The 18,930-nt window shown below is 38.8% G+C and overlaps 1 protein-coding gene across 1 annotated transcript in view; it reads right to left on the bottom strand.

The window, feature by feature from the left end:
- Positions 1 to 6,632: 6,632 nt before the first annotated feature.
- The window catches only part of LOC122892865 (ubiquitin domain-containing protein 2), a 60,812-nt gene continuing 48,514 nt past the window's right edge, over positions 6,633 to 18,930 (bottom strand). The window contains exon 3 of the mRNA XM_044229484.1: positions 6,633 to 7,228. Within this exon, the coding sequence (XP_044085419.1) occupies positions 6,831 to 7,228 (398 nt within the window). The 3' untranslated portion in view covers positions 6,633 to 6,830. The remainder of the gene's footprint in view (positions 7,229 to 18,930) is intronic.

The raw sequence follows: 18,930 nt of genomic DNA, 5'->3' as shown, positions 1-18,930 counted from the left end.
ACTTATTGACCTCATAATAAATACAATGCGAAGTAACCACTTTCTCTGTGGATGTGTCTCAATTCTGCTGCTGCTTTTCAGATCAACACTATTCATAAGTATATCCAAAGAATTACAAACATTGTCTGGAGCTAAACTGCTGAAAGACAGTGATGCCTTCCCACTCTTTTTTTTTTTTTTTTTAAGTATTTCATTTATTTATTTGACAGAGAGAGAGAGAGAGATCACAAGTAGGCAGAGAAGCAGGCAGAGAGAGGGCGGGAAGCAGGCTCCCTACTGAGCAGAGAGCCCCATGCGGGGCTCGATCCCAGGACCCTGAGTTCATGACCTGAGCCAAAGGCAGAGGCTTAACCCACTGAGCCACCCAGTAACCCCGCCTTCCCACTCTTTGTCCCTAGTAATCTAATAAGCTCAGAATCCTGTCTGTTCTCTCAATCATTAAGCTAAAATCACCTGGATGCGAGACACTGGAAATTGGCAAATGGTGAAGCGCCCCTACCTATAAAGGAAACAGACCTTTAGGGATATGGGAGCTGTGTTCTATCTAGGACCTGAATTACAAAGTTAGGTGCTCAAGCAACTGTACAAATCTATTAGGGTAGAATGATTATTACACGTCCTTACATAATTTCAATTTTGTGTAATTAATGCCTTGAATAATTTACAAATGTTTTCAGCCTGGGGCTTGTGAATCCTCCCTCCCTCATTGTACTGTGATAGAAATGGTGATAACTACCCATAGTAAGTGCTTGCTACGGGTTAGGCAGGTGCTTTAACTGCATCAAGTTATTTATACTCATAACCCTGCGAGTCAGGTGTTACCCAGAATTTACAGGTGAAGAAATTTTGGTGAAGAGAAATTAAGAACCTTTCCCAAAACACATGGTGTACCAGTGGTAGAACCGTGATTCAAATTCAAGGTCAAATTCAATGCCTATGCTCCAAGCAAGTGATCTGAGTAATTCACTTCCACTTTAGCAAATTCTCTTTAAGTTTGAAGACAGCATTTTCCTGGCTCAGAAATCCTTTCTGCATGATGCTAAATATCACATCTCTTCCTACCATAAACTTCTGAGGAACAAGTTTGGCAACTAAAGAGGTACAGCTCATTTACTATAAACCAAGAATTTCTTAAGGATCAGTTATGCAACATGACTGACCATAAGGCATTCAGAGCTCAAGAGTTACCTAATCACCCACAAAAATCACTGTCAATGCGCAACAGAAAAGAATACTGCTTATCTAAGATTGTCATTCATAAGTCAAACTTGTTAAGAACAGAAATCATGTTCATTACTGTGAACACTCTGTATTTAAGATACAAAGCACTCAGAACCGTGCTCTGCTCTTCCTCTGATGTGGTGGAAAGTGCACTTGTTCTCTGAGAAGAATATCCTCTGGCAAACAAGTGTGGACACTACTATGCCTACACAGAGTACTGAACTGAGAGACTAGTACTATCTGGCTGGAAAATGACATTTGGAAACCCATCAACCTTTCAAAGGGCCTCGCCATTAAGCTTAACTTGGGATACGTTTCTGCCTCTTTTCTGGAATCCTAGATGGCTTTTGCTGGCATACAGCCTAAGATCTACACATAGTTGTGGGAGGAGAAACTATACCAAGGTCTTAGAAAGGCTTCTCTTTCTCATTTTCCTAGGGCCAGACTCCTGAGATACACAAAAAGGAACCATGGCATATGTGTTTTTTACAGACACAGTCTCTAAAGCAAAAAGATACTGTTCCTCTTATTGCTTCAGAATGGGGCCATGGGGGCAAAGGGAAAGTACAAGATAATAAGTATCACAGGTTATAATTCTGACTACATTTTAAATTAATATTTAAAATAATTTATTCATTTATTTCAACCTAATTTAAAATGAACATCAAATGACCAGTTTCAGGAATGAGTTTCCCCTCCTCCCTGGAAATCATCAGAGTGACTATAAAAGGTATCAGGGTCCAACTCTCAGATTTTAAAAGATCCTTTTAAGCACATTTTCAGGGGTGCCTGACTGGCTCAGTCAGTTGAGCATCCAACTTTGGCTGGGGTCATGAGCTCCAGGTCCTGGGATTGAGCTCCTGTCCTGCACTCAGCAGGTAGTCTGCTTGAGGATTCTTTTTCCCTCCCTCTACCCTTAGGTGTCACCACCCGCCACTCTCTCTCTCTAAAAGAAATGGATAGATTTAAGGGGGGGGAACATTTTTGTAAACTGCGCAGTTCTAGAATAGACTCAGGAAACTGAGCGTTTAGTTCGGATGGGCCCAAACTGAAACTCTATAAAAACTAAAATTCAATAGCATGGATAAAGTGACATTCTTTGGGGACTAGAAGTACAACAAAAACACCAATCTGTTAGTGTCTACTTCAGAACTCTTTTCCTCAATTACAGTATAAGATTTAAAGTTTAAAAAAATGTGCTTGTAGGTATGTGTATAGATGTTTCAATTAAGTTTCATTATTTCAACAGTGAGTTAATCCACTGTGCTCTCAAGGTAGAGCTCAGTTAGACCAAGTACATTTAGGTATTCTTTGGAAGGTGGTAACACTCTATAGCATTACTATGTCATAGTTACATCAGAATGCCTTTGTCAGCAAGGCACGGCCTTGTTCAGGGGCCAAAGCAAGGGCAGAGGAGCTGCACTTGCAGAGGGGGTGACCAGCAGGCTGGGCTGAAGAAAGCACTAGAGTTTCAGGCCTGCACCACAGGACTGGTCACTCCACAGTCTCTATCAGCTATAAAAAGGGAAGAATTTTTGAGGAAGCTAAGCAACGTGAAATCATTTCTTTTCCACTAGTCCTTAGCTCTTATGTATTATCACTTGCCTCATGCCAAAGACCAAGACTAGAAACGGCTAAATCAACTCTGCTGACACCTGCCAAAATGGGCAGTTGCCCACATGAAAAGCCCCCACAGAGACAGAGAACAGAAATCACAGGAGACCAGTTACTGCAAGGGAGGTTATCGGCCACACTCCTCTTTTTTCTTTTCTCTAAGTCTAAATACTAAATCACAATAGCATTTGAGAATTTGAGATGGACACAGGTATATTTGGTAATTTGTTCAATTAATAAGAAAAGACCATTAAAAAAGTATAGTCTTAAAAGCCATCATAAAATAGTGATTTTTCCTCCATCAATGGGAAAAAGACCCATGAAAATTAATTCAATAGGCAGTATCAGGAAAAGTGGGATTAGCTAACTATGTACAAAAACAAAGGAACAAATTAATAAATCTGGGCTGCTATTCTATTCCTTGCACCAAAATAACTCCAGACAATGAAACCATGAAAGAAATACTAAAAAAAATGAGAAAAAATTTTTATAATCTGACTGGGTAAAACCCTCTGAAGAAAACCCTGAAGCCATAAAATACAAATCTGATCAATCCAACCAAGCAAAACTTAAAATTTGCACATGGTGTAAATTATACAAAGGCAAAAACAAATAGTAACACATGATAGAAAATGACTAATTTCCTTAATAAAGAGAGTTCACAAATCAAGAGGAGAAAAGCCAAAGTACACCAGAAATATGAGCAAATACAATTTGCAGGAAAAAAGGCCTAAAACATACATTAAAATGTTAAACTACAAAGAAAATACATGAAGACCATAGGATACAGATTTTCACTTAGATTGTCAAAGAACAAAATGTTGGTTAGGATATATAAGAAAATAAGAGCAATTATATTGCTATAGTATCAAATTGGTAAAATCTGGAGGGTAATTGTGCGTAACTCTTTGACCTAGCAATTCTCTCTTCAGGAGTGCATTCTATAGATGCACATAGACATAATGATGTAGCTATAAAAAAGGACACTTCTCAGCACCATGGTTTACAGTAGCAAAATTGCAAGTAGCCAAATTGACCGAAGTGAAGTCCAAACAACACAAGACTGGTGCAACCATAAGAAGAGGCAGATCCAAGATTCATCATTTTAAAGAGAAATCAAGGTGAATGGTGTATGTATTTATGAAAAAAACAGGGTAGCATGGGTGAATACACTCAATGTACATCAGAACAACGGTTTTCACTGTGTGATTCTGCAGACCAGCTGCAGCAGCACCTGGGACCTCTCAGGAATCCAAATTACTGAGGCCCACTCAGACCTACTAATGTGCAACCCCTGGGAGAAAAGTCTAGCAATCTGTGCTTTCAGATGCCTTCTAGGTAATTCTGATGCATTCTCAAGTTGAGGAACTGCTGGGCTGGAGTATCTTTCAAGATACCCAGAACGTTGGTAACAGTTGTTACATCTGGTGATTGGAGAGAGACTTTTCACTTTGGTATTTTTGGATTTGCCCACATACATATGTATTACCTATTTTAAATAAAAAATTATCAAAACCTGCCACTTTGATCCAAAATGGATAAGAAATGAGCTCAGTGTTTCTAGAAAACTGAGTTATGAGTTCTGATTTATGGCATGAGCCTTAAGAAAAAAACAATAGTCTACTTTAGACCAAGATTTCAATGTGGAGGATAAATCATATCTATAAATAACCATGTGTGGTTTGGCACAGTGAAGCCTAAGTCTGATGAAAATGAACTTGTTATTTATTGAAGTAAGTTCTTAAAAGGAAGAAAAACCTTTTTAGAGGTTTTATTAGAATGAGGCAGTTTACTCTTATATAGAGAGTAACAATTAAAAACCCAGAATAAAGGCCAAGACAAAGAGAAAAATTGAACATTTTTTTTTTAAAAAAGCACAAAAACCCTACATACTAAAATTGTACACATCAAGTATTGGTCCAATCTTCTATCAATCTATTTACATGAAACAGCACCATGGTTTTCTCACCCAGGTTAGTTAAACATGCCCAGAAAATCGTTATGCAAAGTATATGTACCTTTAAAACAAAATTCTTAGAGAGCTCTACACAAACAAAAAAAACCTTCTTAGCTACCATAGATTATTGATGATATCACCCAATTCAACTTAGGAAAAATAGGTTTGAACACTTTTCCAGTTGTCAAACTTTGAGAACTGTTGCTATTCCATGAAGCACACAAGTAACAAACTCTTTGAAGACAGGGGCATTATGTTCAAACACCCTCAAAGCCCCACCTTCAAATATAAAAATACTCCTTTGGAATTACCGTTGCTGTTGTCTCTTGAATTCAGGTTCAATTATCAACAACCCTAAATTGAATATAGCCACAATCTTTAAAATGATTGCATAAAGAAAAGGAAGTAGTTAAAGCTCTCAGAAACAGGGTAGGTTATAATTATAGATATTATATCTAATCAGGCTACAGTAAATTTAATACCATTTTAAACTTTACATTTAAACTAATTAGCAGTTTCATTTTGCCATTAAAATTAATAGGGCTTCACATCCAAATAGGTGTGGAGGTCTGATTATTTCCAACTGAGAGCTGTGTACGTACCTTCTTGCCTCTACTTTGCCATATCACAGTCTCGGGGCTACAGTGATTATGTGATAGTCCCCCTCTTCTTTCTGGAACTAACTTTTCAAAGGCCCCAAATTAAATATAACCCTTAGTAGCTTTTTTCCAATATAGTGCAAGAGAATCAGGTGCTCTCACCAGATTTATCAGTCCTCTCATCTAATCTGCAGATGGCTCTTCATTTGACTTTTTGCTAGGAAAGATGAGACAGGAAAATTGTCATCTACCACAAGTAGAGGTAACAGTGAACTGGAAAGTTAATGTATAAAGCAATGTTTCGTCATTTGGTGTCATTGCTGATGTTTAAGTGATGTCCATACACGTACCAGTAAATTAGGAATTGATACTTTCTCTAAAAGACTGAAAATAGGCACAGTTCTCCCAGGCACAGATACAACTGGTTTTCCTTAAAACCTTCCTGCAAACTGGGAGGAAGAGAAAATGGACTGTATTATCTTATAGTGCGAACATCTGTCCTTGATTCCTTGCATTCCCTGGCCCAGTGCATTTGGGGGCATGCGCTGAAAAGTCCCAAGCAGAGTAGGTAGATCGATGAAGGTATAATATAGTAGTGACCCTCTAAGCCTGGATATAAAAACAGCTTTGTTATACAGACATTTCAAAATATCTACGCAGCAAAGGGACAAGAGAATTTTCAACTGAGTATCAGCTGAAAATCAGAGATCTGACTGCACTGACTAAATTATTGCCTAGTATTCCAGAAGGGTACCTGCCACCAGTGTGCTGGAAGGCACCAAAATTTAGTGTGAATGTAAATAAGGAGCTCAAGATACAGGGATGGGGAAAGCAATACTGAAACACAATTAGCCAGTCTCTACTCCTTTATGGCTAAATATTAATTGAGCAAAGAATTCAGACCAGATAGAAGTGAACCTCAAATACTGCTCTTTTCAGTTTCCATTTTAAAAAGCTCATTTTATAACTGTTATTGATGTTTTTTGGGGAAAAAGAATACATATATATATATATATATATACACACACAAACACACATTTTTATATATATATATATATATATGTATGTATTTTAATCTGTATTCACAAGGTGCTTGGTGCTGTTCTTCATGGACATAACATTCTATTTACAGTCCAAATCATTTAAATACAGTCATTACATTATTGGGTATTTTAAAATAAATGGTTATCTATTTTTTAACTGCCTTTCAAATTAGAAACTAATTACATGAGTCTCAAAGGCTGGCTCTTTGTGTTTTATTAATAATTTTTGTTGGTCTCCATCACAGATGGAAGTTTTCACTGATAATTCCTCAGAACTAAATCCATTCATACGGAATTCAGAGCAGTGAAAATAAATTTCACGCCATAGAGTAGGAAATGACAACGACAACAATAAAAAGGAACGGGCGGAATCTTGGGACCAGCCAATAGGACCAATCAATTCTCAACTGGTGTTGGGTTTTGCAAAGGCTGGCTCATTATAACTTGCACAACATAGTCCTTTGGGATCTTCAGTTCTTCCAACTTCATTTTGTCGGTAAGAGGTCTGCCAGAAAAGAACCATCGCTGGCTACTCGGTTCCACACCTTCTGCTGCATGTAGCCTCCTCTTCATGTGGTATACAGTGTCTGTGCTGCGGACCACAAGTTTGAGGTCTTTGCCTGTGGAAAGGCGCAAACGGAGCTGACATTCATATCCAGAATTAGGCGGTGGCTCAGGAATATCCAGAGTCTCTATGTCGCTCTTTTCCTCTATCATGTTGATTGGTGGTGCCAGGCAGTAGACTGGAAGCTGATATCGGTTGCCCAGTTCATCATAGCACTCTGTGAGTGCACCTTCAGAAACAGAAGATACAAACAGAGCTTCATCGAAATGAATACATTTTTATTTACACTTTGTAAAATGCTCAAACCCCTTGCCAGCTTGCCACTGTAGAGAAAAAAATATTAAGGCCAATCATTGCCAGCTGCTTAGCAATGATCATTGTCAAGGCCCACAACCAATTATTTGAGGGTTTATCTAATTTTACCTTAGCCAGGACACTAGCTCCTTTCCCTCACCTTTTCCAAGTCATTTCATACGACATTCACACTTTCATTAAATGATAAAGAAAAAGAAAGCACAAAAGAATTCAAATTTACTAATATTATTAATGCTTGCACAAATTAAGGGATATTCAAATTGCATTGGGATATCTTTTTAAAGAAATGAGTCAGTAACTTTAACAACCACAAAAAACAGATCCCTAGCTCAATTCACCACAACACAGTGTTCCAGAGCAGTTTCCTTAGTGCCTTGACTTCCTACACACTTGGCCAAAAGTCCTTCGTCCAAAGGGACCACAAACTGGAGATGACAAGCCTACCAGCTGCTCTGGCTCCTGGCTCATAGATGAATCTCATTAGCACAATCACCACAGAAAAGACTGAGGGGTTGTATTTAACCTCAATTAGTCAATCTGTTACAGAGAAGCCATGGGTTAAAAAGGAAGAATAAAAGGGGTATGAAGTTTATAACCAGATAGCTCAGGGAAAAGAAGCATTCATGGCTTAAAAGAAGGTATTAATGGCTGTTGAGTTTTTTGTTGTTGTTGTTTTGTTTTGTTTTTTTATAAAGCATAAACTGCATTATAATCCCCAGGAGTTTCCTTAGGAAGCTTGTAAGCACACTTAATGAATGCTTTCTTACAAGGTTGTTCATATCACGTCCTTTGCTCAACCTGGAACATTAATGTCAGCTGATTGATAAAAAACAAAAACATCTACCATATTCAAAACACTCATATATATAATGAGTATATAGGGTTGGGACAATGAGAAATATTATCAATGAACCAATGAGTTAACAAGCTGAACTTTGTTGTCATTATCAATAGGCTGAAAATACAAAGCACCCAAAATGAGACTGGAACAGTCACCAGTCCAGCATGGCTTCGATCCATCTGTCTTCTAAGTTACATAAGATGGGTTTGGGTCAGAATTCAGTCACCAAGCATAACACACGACTCTCCCCTTTCCTCTGTGTTTAAAGATACCGTACAGCCTCTGTGCTGTTCACTAATTAATCCAAATGCTAGGACATTGCAGAAACAGATATACTTTAAGCACAGTTGTGATCACCAGTAGTTCCCTAATTAGCAAGCATCATGCTAAAGTACCAATGCTATTTATAAATAGGGGTATAGTCAGTTGTACTAACTTCACTATTTATATAGCTTAGTCCTGAGACAAAGAAACCTACATTAGTGTCTGACCCCAACTAGTGTCTTCCAGATGGGCTGGCCACCAGGAGAACCAGGAAAGAGAACGTGCAGAGTTCACTAAAGACCATCACCTCCATTAAGAAAACACCTCAGGTAGATATCCCACTGACCCACTGATAGTATGGTCAGCCTGATAAGTACAAGAGTGACATTCTGGTAATGTTCTGCTAGAAAAACTTTCTTTTAGAGAAGCACCATTCTAAACCATTATCTTTGAAATCTGTAGACCAAGATGAAACTCCGAGCCTTGTTACTAACCAGCTGTGCAACCTTGAGCAATATTCTTTTTAACCTGAAAAACCCTTCTTAATTAGCAAAATGAGACAGAAAACCTCTAAAGTGGTTTCCAGGTTTGCATATTCTTCTTCACCTGCAGTACCATGACAGATATAAAATAACAGGGCTATAAACAAAAGCAGTCAAACTGCAAGCAGAATGATGTCTGGACTGAAAGACAGCTTACATTTGTAGCCTCTCTAGAAAAACTAGAGATGTCAGAAGCAGCTTTTATGAGTGTGCTACAACATGAGTGTATGCCAATCTTGAAACAAACATACAATCTAATAGGTACTTTGGCTCCTGAAGCAGTCTTTCTAAAAAAAAAAATTTCAGTTATCATCTGCCAGTTCATTCATTACTTTCTTTCTTTTTTTTTTTTTTAAAGATAATACCCTAAAGGAAGAGATTTTATTTTTTTAAGTATACTCTACCCACCAACATGGGGCTCACATTCAAGATCCTGAGATCAGTCAGCCAGGCCTCCCTGGAAAGCAGTCTTTTCCCTTCTGTCCTTCAGTCCAGCAAGTTAGAAATTCAGTTTTCAGATCTCAAATGCGTGAGGATAAAAATTCCATGAAAGAGGTGCCAGTAGATGGCATATCTTCTTACTCCAGCTCAGGAAGTGCTCATGCCTATGATTCTGGAAATCAGCTACCCAGACTTCGTATTGCTTGGCCCTCATACTTTAATATTTTGAGAAAACGTAACTTGCATTTTATTTAACATGGAGTTTTCTGGCTTATTTACTCTTTTCCTCACTTCTGTCAAATTATAAGCTGAGTTCTAAACATGCTCTGAATAACTAAATAGAGGAAAAGTCCAGACCATGATGTCAGATAGGATTTAGTTACATTTTTAAGCTATACTTTTATGGGTTACACTCTCCCCAAGTTAAATATCTGGGATCAATTTATTAATAAAAACAAACTTTGTTTACAATATAGCCCACAGTTGACTATTATCCCAGAATTACCTACTCAGAGCAGAATGACTCCTCTGTTGGCCAGACCCTTTTGAACAATATACTCCCAATTCTCCACCATCTACTAGCCCTGTATCTCTTTAGTAAAGACAAAACTGCCCTGCTAATAATGACCTCTAAACACATAACCTCTGTGGGACTTCATGAGGGCCACTCCACATATCCCACAGACTTGCTGCAGGAACATTTACTAAACACCTGGAAGAGTGTAAGCTACATCACTAGCTCTGGGGAGGAAAGGTTACAAGAGAGACATTTTTCTTGATCCCCAGAAACTTCTGAGGTAAGCAGATATGGCATACCCACCAGAGATTTTAAGTACAAATACACTGAAAATCAACCAAATGCTGAGACATCACACAACAGAAGAGTGACTAACACTGGTAGAGCAAAAAAGGAGAAATTCTATGGAAATAGTGTGTTCTGGCCATGACACAGAATAGAAATAAAGGGCATCTCAAGAAATAGCAATAACATGGGAACAAGAATCAATACAAGGTAAATAGGATATAGCAAGTGGTTTTGCTGAGATGAATAGAGAATCGATGATGTGAAACTACCTAGATTGACAGCAATAGTGACAACCTGAGAGAAGGTTCAGGGGTTTAGATTTCCTACTATAGGTGGCTGATACAGTACATGAGTCATTCACCTAACAAATACTGAATGCCTGTTACATGCCAAGCAATGTTCCAGGTGAACAAGACAAAGCCTGGAGATTATTTTACCATTTGCATAAAGGGAGAATGATTGGAATAAAAAATCAGCCAAAATGATTGCCTGACTACAGCAACAGAAATGGATCTGAGACAATCAGACCTAAATGATAGGTTATATGATGGAAAACAAAAAGGAAAGAAGAATCACCTAAACCGGAAATGAGAGTGACAGAGAATTTAGGGTTAGAAGCTTTTTTACTTAGTTTTTAACTGCTTCAGGTTCAGTGAGATACTGTATCAACTCAATTATGAGCAGGTAACTGAAAAAGTGTATCAGGAAAAGGGTAAAAGCAGCTTGTAGAGTAATAATCTCAAACATACAAGTCTGAACATACAAGCAAACATATAAGAGTGCTTACTAGTTCTGGTTCTGAGCACTTCGAATACACTGACATTTGATCCTCACAACAGCCCTTTATGGTCAATCTATTAACACTCATTTTGCACATGAGGAAAGTGAAGCAGAAAGAACTTGTCCAGGGTTACATACAGTAAGTGACAGATGAAATAACTGGGATTCCTGAGGGCTTGGTTCCTGGGTTAGTAATATGGTGAATGGGGAAAAGGAAACAGACATGGGGGGGAAAGGGCACAGGACAAATATTAGAGGGGTGAAAAGCCAAACATGAATCACAGGGAGTAAGAACCCAATGGTCTAGGGATGCCCGGGTGGCTCATTATGTTAAGTGTCTGCCTTCAGCTTAGGTCATGGTCCCAGAGTCCTGGGATGGAGCCCTGCATCAGGCTTCCTCGCTTAGCAGGGAGCTTGCTTCTTGCTCTGCCTGCTCTGCCTGCCACGCCCCCTGCTTGTGCGCTCTCTCTCTGAGAAATAAATAAAATCTTAAAAAAAAAAAGAAGAAGAGTCAGCAGTCTAAATACAGTCCATCAACACATTAAGGACCTGAAAGATGAGGCAAAAGAAAATGGCAACTAAGTTTCAGTCCTGTGAGGCCACCAAATATAGTGACAAAATGGACATATTACTGTCACTGTTTCATCTGCCATATTTGAGAGGAATATGTGAATAACAGGGCATAGTTAGAAGACAGGAGAGTTTTTTTCTAAAAGCCTGTGTGTTCAAACACAAGAGGGAAAGAACCACTTTAAAAGTTGATAATGTAGGGGCACCTGGGTGGCTTAGTTGGTTAAATCTCCAACTGCTCATTTTGGCTCAGGGCTTGATCTCAGGGTGGTGAGACTGAGTCCCACACAGGGCTGCACTAGGTGTGGAGCCTCCTTAAGATTCTTTCTTCTTCTCCCTCTGCACCCCCACCCCCTGCCCTCATGTGCTGTCTTTAAAAATAAAAAAAAAAAGTTGATAATGTACGCATTTTTCTAGGTTTTTTTCTTTTTCTTTCTTTTTTTAAAAAAAATGGTGCTTTTTTTTTTTTTAAGATTTTATTTATTTATTTGACAGAGAGAGATCACAAGTAGGCAGAGAGGCAAGCAGAGAGGAGGAAGCAGGCTCCCTTCTAAGCAGAGAGCCCAATGCAGGACTTGATCCCAGGACCCTGAGATCATGACCTAAGCCGAAGGCAGAGGCTTAACCCACTGAGCCACCCAGGCGACCCTAAGTATTTTCTTTTAAAAAAATTATTTACTTTAGAGAGAGCGCATGCAAACATATGCACAGAGGGGTGAGGTGGGTATGGGGCAGACAGAATCTCAAGCAGACTCCATCCTCAGCACAGAGTAGACAGAGGCTCCATCTCACGACCCCCATATCATGACTTGAGCTGAAATCAAGAGCCTGACGCTTAAACTACTGAGCCACCCAGGAGCCCATAGAAGGTTTTTATTGACTGCCCCCTGGGCATAGAGGGTGTAGTTCATTTAGTAGTTCTGTACTAGCTCTAAAGAAGCTCTAGTCAGGCTTGTTCACACTTGTCACCAAGCAGCCTCTGTGGAAGACATTCTTGTCTTTTTACCCTTCTCCTCACAAACCTATCACAGTCCTAGCAGAGACAGATGGCTACCAAGATAAACAATTGCCAGGGCATCGCCTCCCCAGGTCAGGAAGCCCTAACATCTCCCCATGATAGTAAGAAATCTGCCAAGACTCCACCTTCTGTTCTAATTCCATACATAATTTGCTGAAGTTTTTATTTACCTTCTATCTAGATGACTGCCTCAGATATTCCCTTTTCCTTGGTCAACTTGGTTTTCTATGGCTATTTTTAATTAGGCATCAAAATATTTCACAAGAAAATTATAAAGATAAAACTACCTTATACACCAAAAAATAAGAATAGCTTTATTAAGTGCCAGGAACTCTTTCTCAATCTTTCAGGTTAAAAAAGGATGTTTTTTAAAGCATCCAAAAGCCTCTCCGCTTATCCCTCTATGCTCACTTCTCTAAGACTGCAGTCAGTCTTAAGATTTTTGCCACTTGAGACTTGTATAGCTACATGGACAAATTTGTGAAAGTTAAAAATCAACTTTTACATTATGAAAATTTGGAGAAATGAAATGTTATCTTGTGATGATGGTTTCACAGGTATATACATGCCAAAGCTAATCAAACTGTACACTTTAAAAATATGTGCTGTTGGCATATTTCAGTATACCTCAACAGAGTTGAAAAATTTAATATTTAAAATACACTGGCAATCTGATATAGAAAACTGCCCTTCCAAAATTAATTAAGTGGGTGATGTCCTGGAACTGCAAGGCTTTTGTTATACTGGGTGTCTCTTCCAAAGCTTGTGGAAATACTGTCTTTATTGCTGCCTCTTCTCCCCCCACTCTTTTTTTTTTTTTGACATCTCTTCCCTAACTGACCAGAAGGCACAAACTCTGACTTTTTCAACAAATGTGACCTCCTATGGCAAGGAAAGCCTAAGTACATAATTGAGTTGGACAAAAGCAGTGATATAACAGAAAGACTATAAAAGAACAAAACAGTAGATTAGTCTTATGATTTGGGAAGCCCACTGTCAAGCCTGATGGAGGGACAGAAGACTAGAGAAGCAGTGAATCTGATGCAAGGAGTAGCAGCTTTGGAGTGGATCACACTCAAATTTTAATTTAGACCCTAATTTTGGACATATTCAGTCTGTTTCCTCAAGGACTATAGTATCTACCTCATAAAGTTGTTGCAAGGATTAAACAATAAAACATACGCAAAATTGCCTAATACATATTACAAACCCACTGAAAACAATAAGGTTAGTTCCCTTCTCACATAAGTTTTTTTTTTTTTTTTAAAGATTTTATTTATTCATTTGACAGAGAGCACAAGTAGGGGGAGCAGCAGGCAGAGGCAGAGGGAGAAGGAGGCTCTCCTGCCCAGCAAGGAGCCCAATGAGGGGCTCAATCTCAGGACCCCAAGATCACAACCTGAGTCGATGGCAGACCCTCAACCAAGACACCCAGGGGCCCCCTAAGTTTTAAACCTCAGAAGAAGACTTATGGACGAGAGCTCACCAATACCAATATACAAAGGATCAAACTTATAAAATCTGAGTTCACTGCTTTAGGCCTCATGGGATTATCTATAAACCTGAATCACAGTAATGTCAAAAGGGCCATCACAATTACCTTTCATTAGGATATGAACAGTCTTTCAGGACTAACTAATGACAGTCTCTCTCATGCAAACATTTTGTTGGGAATTATATTAAGCTTATATCGGACAGTCAGGCTTTAAGAGCAGTTTTAGCTCTCATCCTACCAAGGTAGCTTTTAAGACTGTGGTATTCAGAAGCACCAAGTCTACCAGGTCTTACAGCAAGCACAGGTGAAAGGTGATTTAGTTTGTATTGCTCAAGCCACTATGACGGTTAAACAGTAAATTCTTGTGTAGGGGGGTGCCTGGGTGGCTCAGTTGGTTAAGTGTCTGACTTTGGCTCAGGTCTTGATCTCAGGTCCTAGGATCAAGCCCAGTGGGCTCAAGTGGGCTCCATGCCTAGTGGAGAGTCTGCTTCTCCCTCTGCCCCTCCCCCTGCTCATATTTGCACTTCCTCTCTCTCTTAAATAAATAAATAGAATCTTTAAAAAAAAAAAAAAGAGCTTGTAAAGAAGTGCCTGGGTGATGCACTTGGTTAAGTCTCCAACTCTTGGTTTTGGTTCATGTCATGATCTCGTGGGTCATAATGTCATGGGTCCTGAGATCTAGCCCCAAGTCTGCTTAAGATTCTCTCCCTCTGCCCCAACCCCCAACTCACCGGAGTGAGGACTCTCTCTCTCTCAAATAAATCAATCTTTTTTTGGGGGAAAAAAAAGCTTGTGTAACATTTTGTCACATTTCTAAGGGGACAATAATCTTCAGAGATTATGTCCTGACACAAGGACAATCCCACCTCAGCTATTTCAGGGCCTTTGTTGCTTTAACTGGAAAAAAAAAAAAGGTTGGGGGGTTTAGTGACAGCAACAGAAGAGTGGATAAATTGACATTTTACAGCTCCAAATAATTTTTGTTTCTTTGACAGAGAATGGAAACTACTAATTCACATACTAATATACTACTAATTTATGGTTAGTCATTTACCAGATCCTATATAAACGCCGTTTCATTTCTAACACAACAGTCTAGATAAAATCCTCTATCTCCCACGTACGTGTAATATCTTCATGCTTTCATTCCTAAGCCTTATGTTCATAACAAATTTATCAATTAAGTTTATTAAATGACAAATTCTTACAGCGACCTTTATAGGAACAAGAATACATGGTCTGCTTCTTAATGGGCCTCTATCACATTTAAGGGAAACAGAAATGAGGTCTATATATATGCATTTCCTGCCTATCCATGTCTTAGAAAATCTACTTGTTTCTCTTTAGTATTAACAAGTATTTAGGTTTTGTTTTTGTTTCTTAAGATCTTATTTTCAAGTAATCTCTACACCCAACATGGGGCTTGAAACCACAAGATCAAAAGTCGCAGGTTCGGGGTGCCTGAGTGGCTCAGTTGGTTGAGCGTCTGCCTTCAGCCCAAGTCATGATCTTCAGATCCTAGGATCAAGTCCCGCATGGGGCTCTGCACTCAGCATGTAGTCTGCTTGGTCCTCTCCCTTTGCCCCACCCCTTGCTTGCTCTGTCTCTCAAATAAATAAAATCTTAAAAAAAAAAAAAAAAAAAGCAAGAAGTGGAGTCACCAGCTCCACTGACAGGTCAGGTGTCCCAAGTATAGTTTTAGAATATTCTGTACAGTGTGGGAGGGATTAAAAATGGAATTAACCATGAAGATTACTCGTGTATTCCTATAAAAAACAGAAATGAAATGACTTTGTCTTTCAATTGCTTTGTTGTTAAATCCAGTACTTGAATTCAAATCCTAACTCCAATTCCATGACTTAACACTTGGAAAAAGGATGTAACCATTCTGTATTTCAGTTTCCTCATCTATTTATTTACTTATTTATTAAAAATATTTTGAATTTATTTTAGAGAGAGAGAGAGAGAGAGAGAGTCTTAAGCAGACTCTACACTGAGCATGGAGCCCAACTTGGGGGTCAACCCAGGACCCTGAGATCATGACCTGAGCTGAAACCAAGAGTCACACACTTAACTGACTGTGCTACCCAGGCACTCCTCCTTCTCATCCCTTTAAAATAGGGACTATTGTAGGTGATTATTACAGGCATGAGGATTACATAACACCACTTCAAAACATGAATTATGAGTATCTTATTATTCCTAGTTCTTAGTCTAGGTGTTCTTTTCATCATGTTGGCTCCCTAACATAGAATTGCTCTATTTATACTATTTATGAGTGCCTTTTAAAAAAAACTTTAATAAGATTTTTCGAAGTTTATTTTAGAGACTGGGGGAAGAGAGAGTGTGTGTGCAAAAGAAGGGCAAGAGGCAGAGGAAGAGGGAACCCCTAGCAGACTCTACACAGAGCATGAAGCCTGTATGGGGCTCAATCCCACAACCAAGACTTGGGCTGAATTGAAGTCAAGAGTCAGATGCTCAACCAACTGAGCCAGCCAGGCTCCCCTAAGTGCCTTGATTTTTTTTTTTTTTTTAAGATTTTATTTGTCAGAGAGAGAGAGGGAGAGAGAGCGAACACAGGCAGACAGAATGGCAGGCAGAGACAGGGGGAGAAGCAGGCTCCCCGCGGAGCAAGGAGCCCGATGTGGAACTCGATCCCAGGACGCTGGGATCATGACCCGAGCCGAAGGCAGCTGCTTAACCAAGTGAGCCACCCAGGCGTCCCAATGCCTTGATTTTTAAAGACTTAATCACATTACACAAAGTTCAATTTATTCACATTTGATGTATTTTGAGGTAAGACCAGGAAAAAGGAAAACAAAATTCTGGGCAACTCTTTTTCCTTCTATATTTTGAAGGTGATTAAAAAAGTTTTTAAAGAATTACCCTTTCCTACTTTCTATAACCCTAAGCATGAAAAAGAACAAAAGAAATGGACCTTCAAAAGCCTAACTGAAGACCTGGTAATGTTTAGCCACAAGAAATAATAAGACCAAAGTTGTAGTTAAGTCTGTAAAAAAGGGAAAAGTGTTTGAATGGTGAGGAGCTACTCCTAGACAAGAAAGGTTAAGAGGGGAGCGTTTACATTTGAATTGGGAGGGAGATGGAAAACACAGTAATTGCAGATGCTGAAGAAATAAACCACCACCTTCCTAGAAAATTAGAAAGTAGGGAAAGAGGGAATAGCCAATTTTTAAAATCCTTTTTAATCTTCTATATAAGAATTCTAAAAAGCATTAAATCCTCTCATCTTTATGAAACAAGTATTGTTTCTGAACAAGCTTTCACTGAAAATTACTGAATAGTGACTATGGGCCAAACTCTGAAAAACGAAAATAATAACCACCTTTCTTTTCTTTCTTTCTTTTTTTTTTTTTTTAAGATTTTAAGTAATCTCTATACCCAAATTGGGACTTGAACTCACAGCCCTGAGATCAAGAGTCATGCTTTACCTACTGAGCCAGCCAGGTGTCCCCCCCACCTTTAAAAAGAAACAGAAAAGGGTGCCTGGGTGGCTCAGTTGGTTAACCAACTGCCTTCAGCTCAGGTCATGACCCTGGAGTCCCAGGATCCAGTCCCTCATCGGGCCACCTGCTCAGGGGGGAGTCTGCTTCTCCCTGACCCTCTCCCCTCTCATGCTTTTTCTATCTCAAATAAATAAAAGCTTTAAAAATACATACATACATACATTATACATACATAAACACAAACCCTCTGTTTATGCTAACCTGGGTAAACCACTTAATCTGTGACTTAGTTCCATTAGCAAAGTACTGTATTAGGAATGTTTTTAGGATTTTTAGGTAATGGCAAAATAGCAGTCAATTAGAAAAAGGAGATACTCTTTTTAAGAAATTTAGGACCATGAGAAAAAATGTGTAAATCATGAAAAATAAACTGCTTATGGGATTGGGAGACTGTGGAAAAGAGGTACTAGATACCAGAATCATCCAGGGAGATTTTTCCACAATACACTTGTCCACATATATCCTCAATCTGAGTCACAATTTCCAGAGTGAAAATACATTTGCTCATTTAAAATTCCCCGACAGTTGGGACGCCTGGGTGGCTCAGTTGGTTGAGCAGCTGCCTTCGGCTCAGGTCATGATCCCAGAGTCCTGGGATCAAGTCCCACATCGGGCTCCTTGCTCGGCGGGGAGCCTGCTTCTCCCTCTGCCTCTGCCTGCCATTCTGTCTGCCTGTGCTCACTCTCCCTCTCTCTCTCTGATAAATAAATAGAATCTTTGAAAAAAAAAAAAAAAGATTAAAAAAAAAAAAATTCCCCGACAGTTATGATACCATCTTCTAACTCTCTCTATTGCCATTTGAGAATAATGAACTAAAGACATTGCTGATATTAATAAAGAAAGATAATTAGAAAGCAAAGAATTATCTGGTGCTTGGACAAGACAGAAATATAATGAACACGACCTGCAGGCTAGAGTTGAGACAAGAACAGAATTATTCATGGAATCACTATATGAAAAAGAAACAAAGGAGGAAATATGAGGCATGGGCATTGGGTGATGGAAGGTGTTTCGGTTGTTTCTCTGAAAAATAACTCAGGAAATAAGGTAATTATGATTATAAAGAAAAAAGGCCACTGACAAATACATAATTTTTGTGCACATAACACTGGTAATAAATATAATTTAAACCAAAAACAGTACGGTCCTTGCTTACTTTGCATATACAATCTAAAATAACAGGCAAGACCTATACAAATAACATTTACAAAGACATTTCCATATAGTTATCAAACTTTAAGAGATTTTTTATAATATTTATATTGGGAAGATAATATGAATGGGTTGGGATAATAAGATCATAGGAAGGGAAAACAGGATGAGATGAAAACAA

Source organism: Neovison vison, chromosome 1 (assembly GCF_020171115.1).
Source record: "Neovison vison isolate M4711 chromosome 1, ASM_NN_V1, whole genome shotgun sequence".
Lineage (NCBI taxonomy): Eukaryota > Metazoa > Chordata > Mammalia > Carnivora > Mustelidae > Neogale > Neogale vison.
The sequence above is the reverse complement of the archived record's forward strand: the minus strand, read 5'-3'. Positions and strand labels throughout refer to the sequence as shown.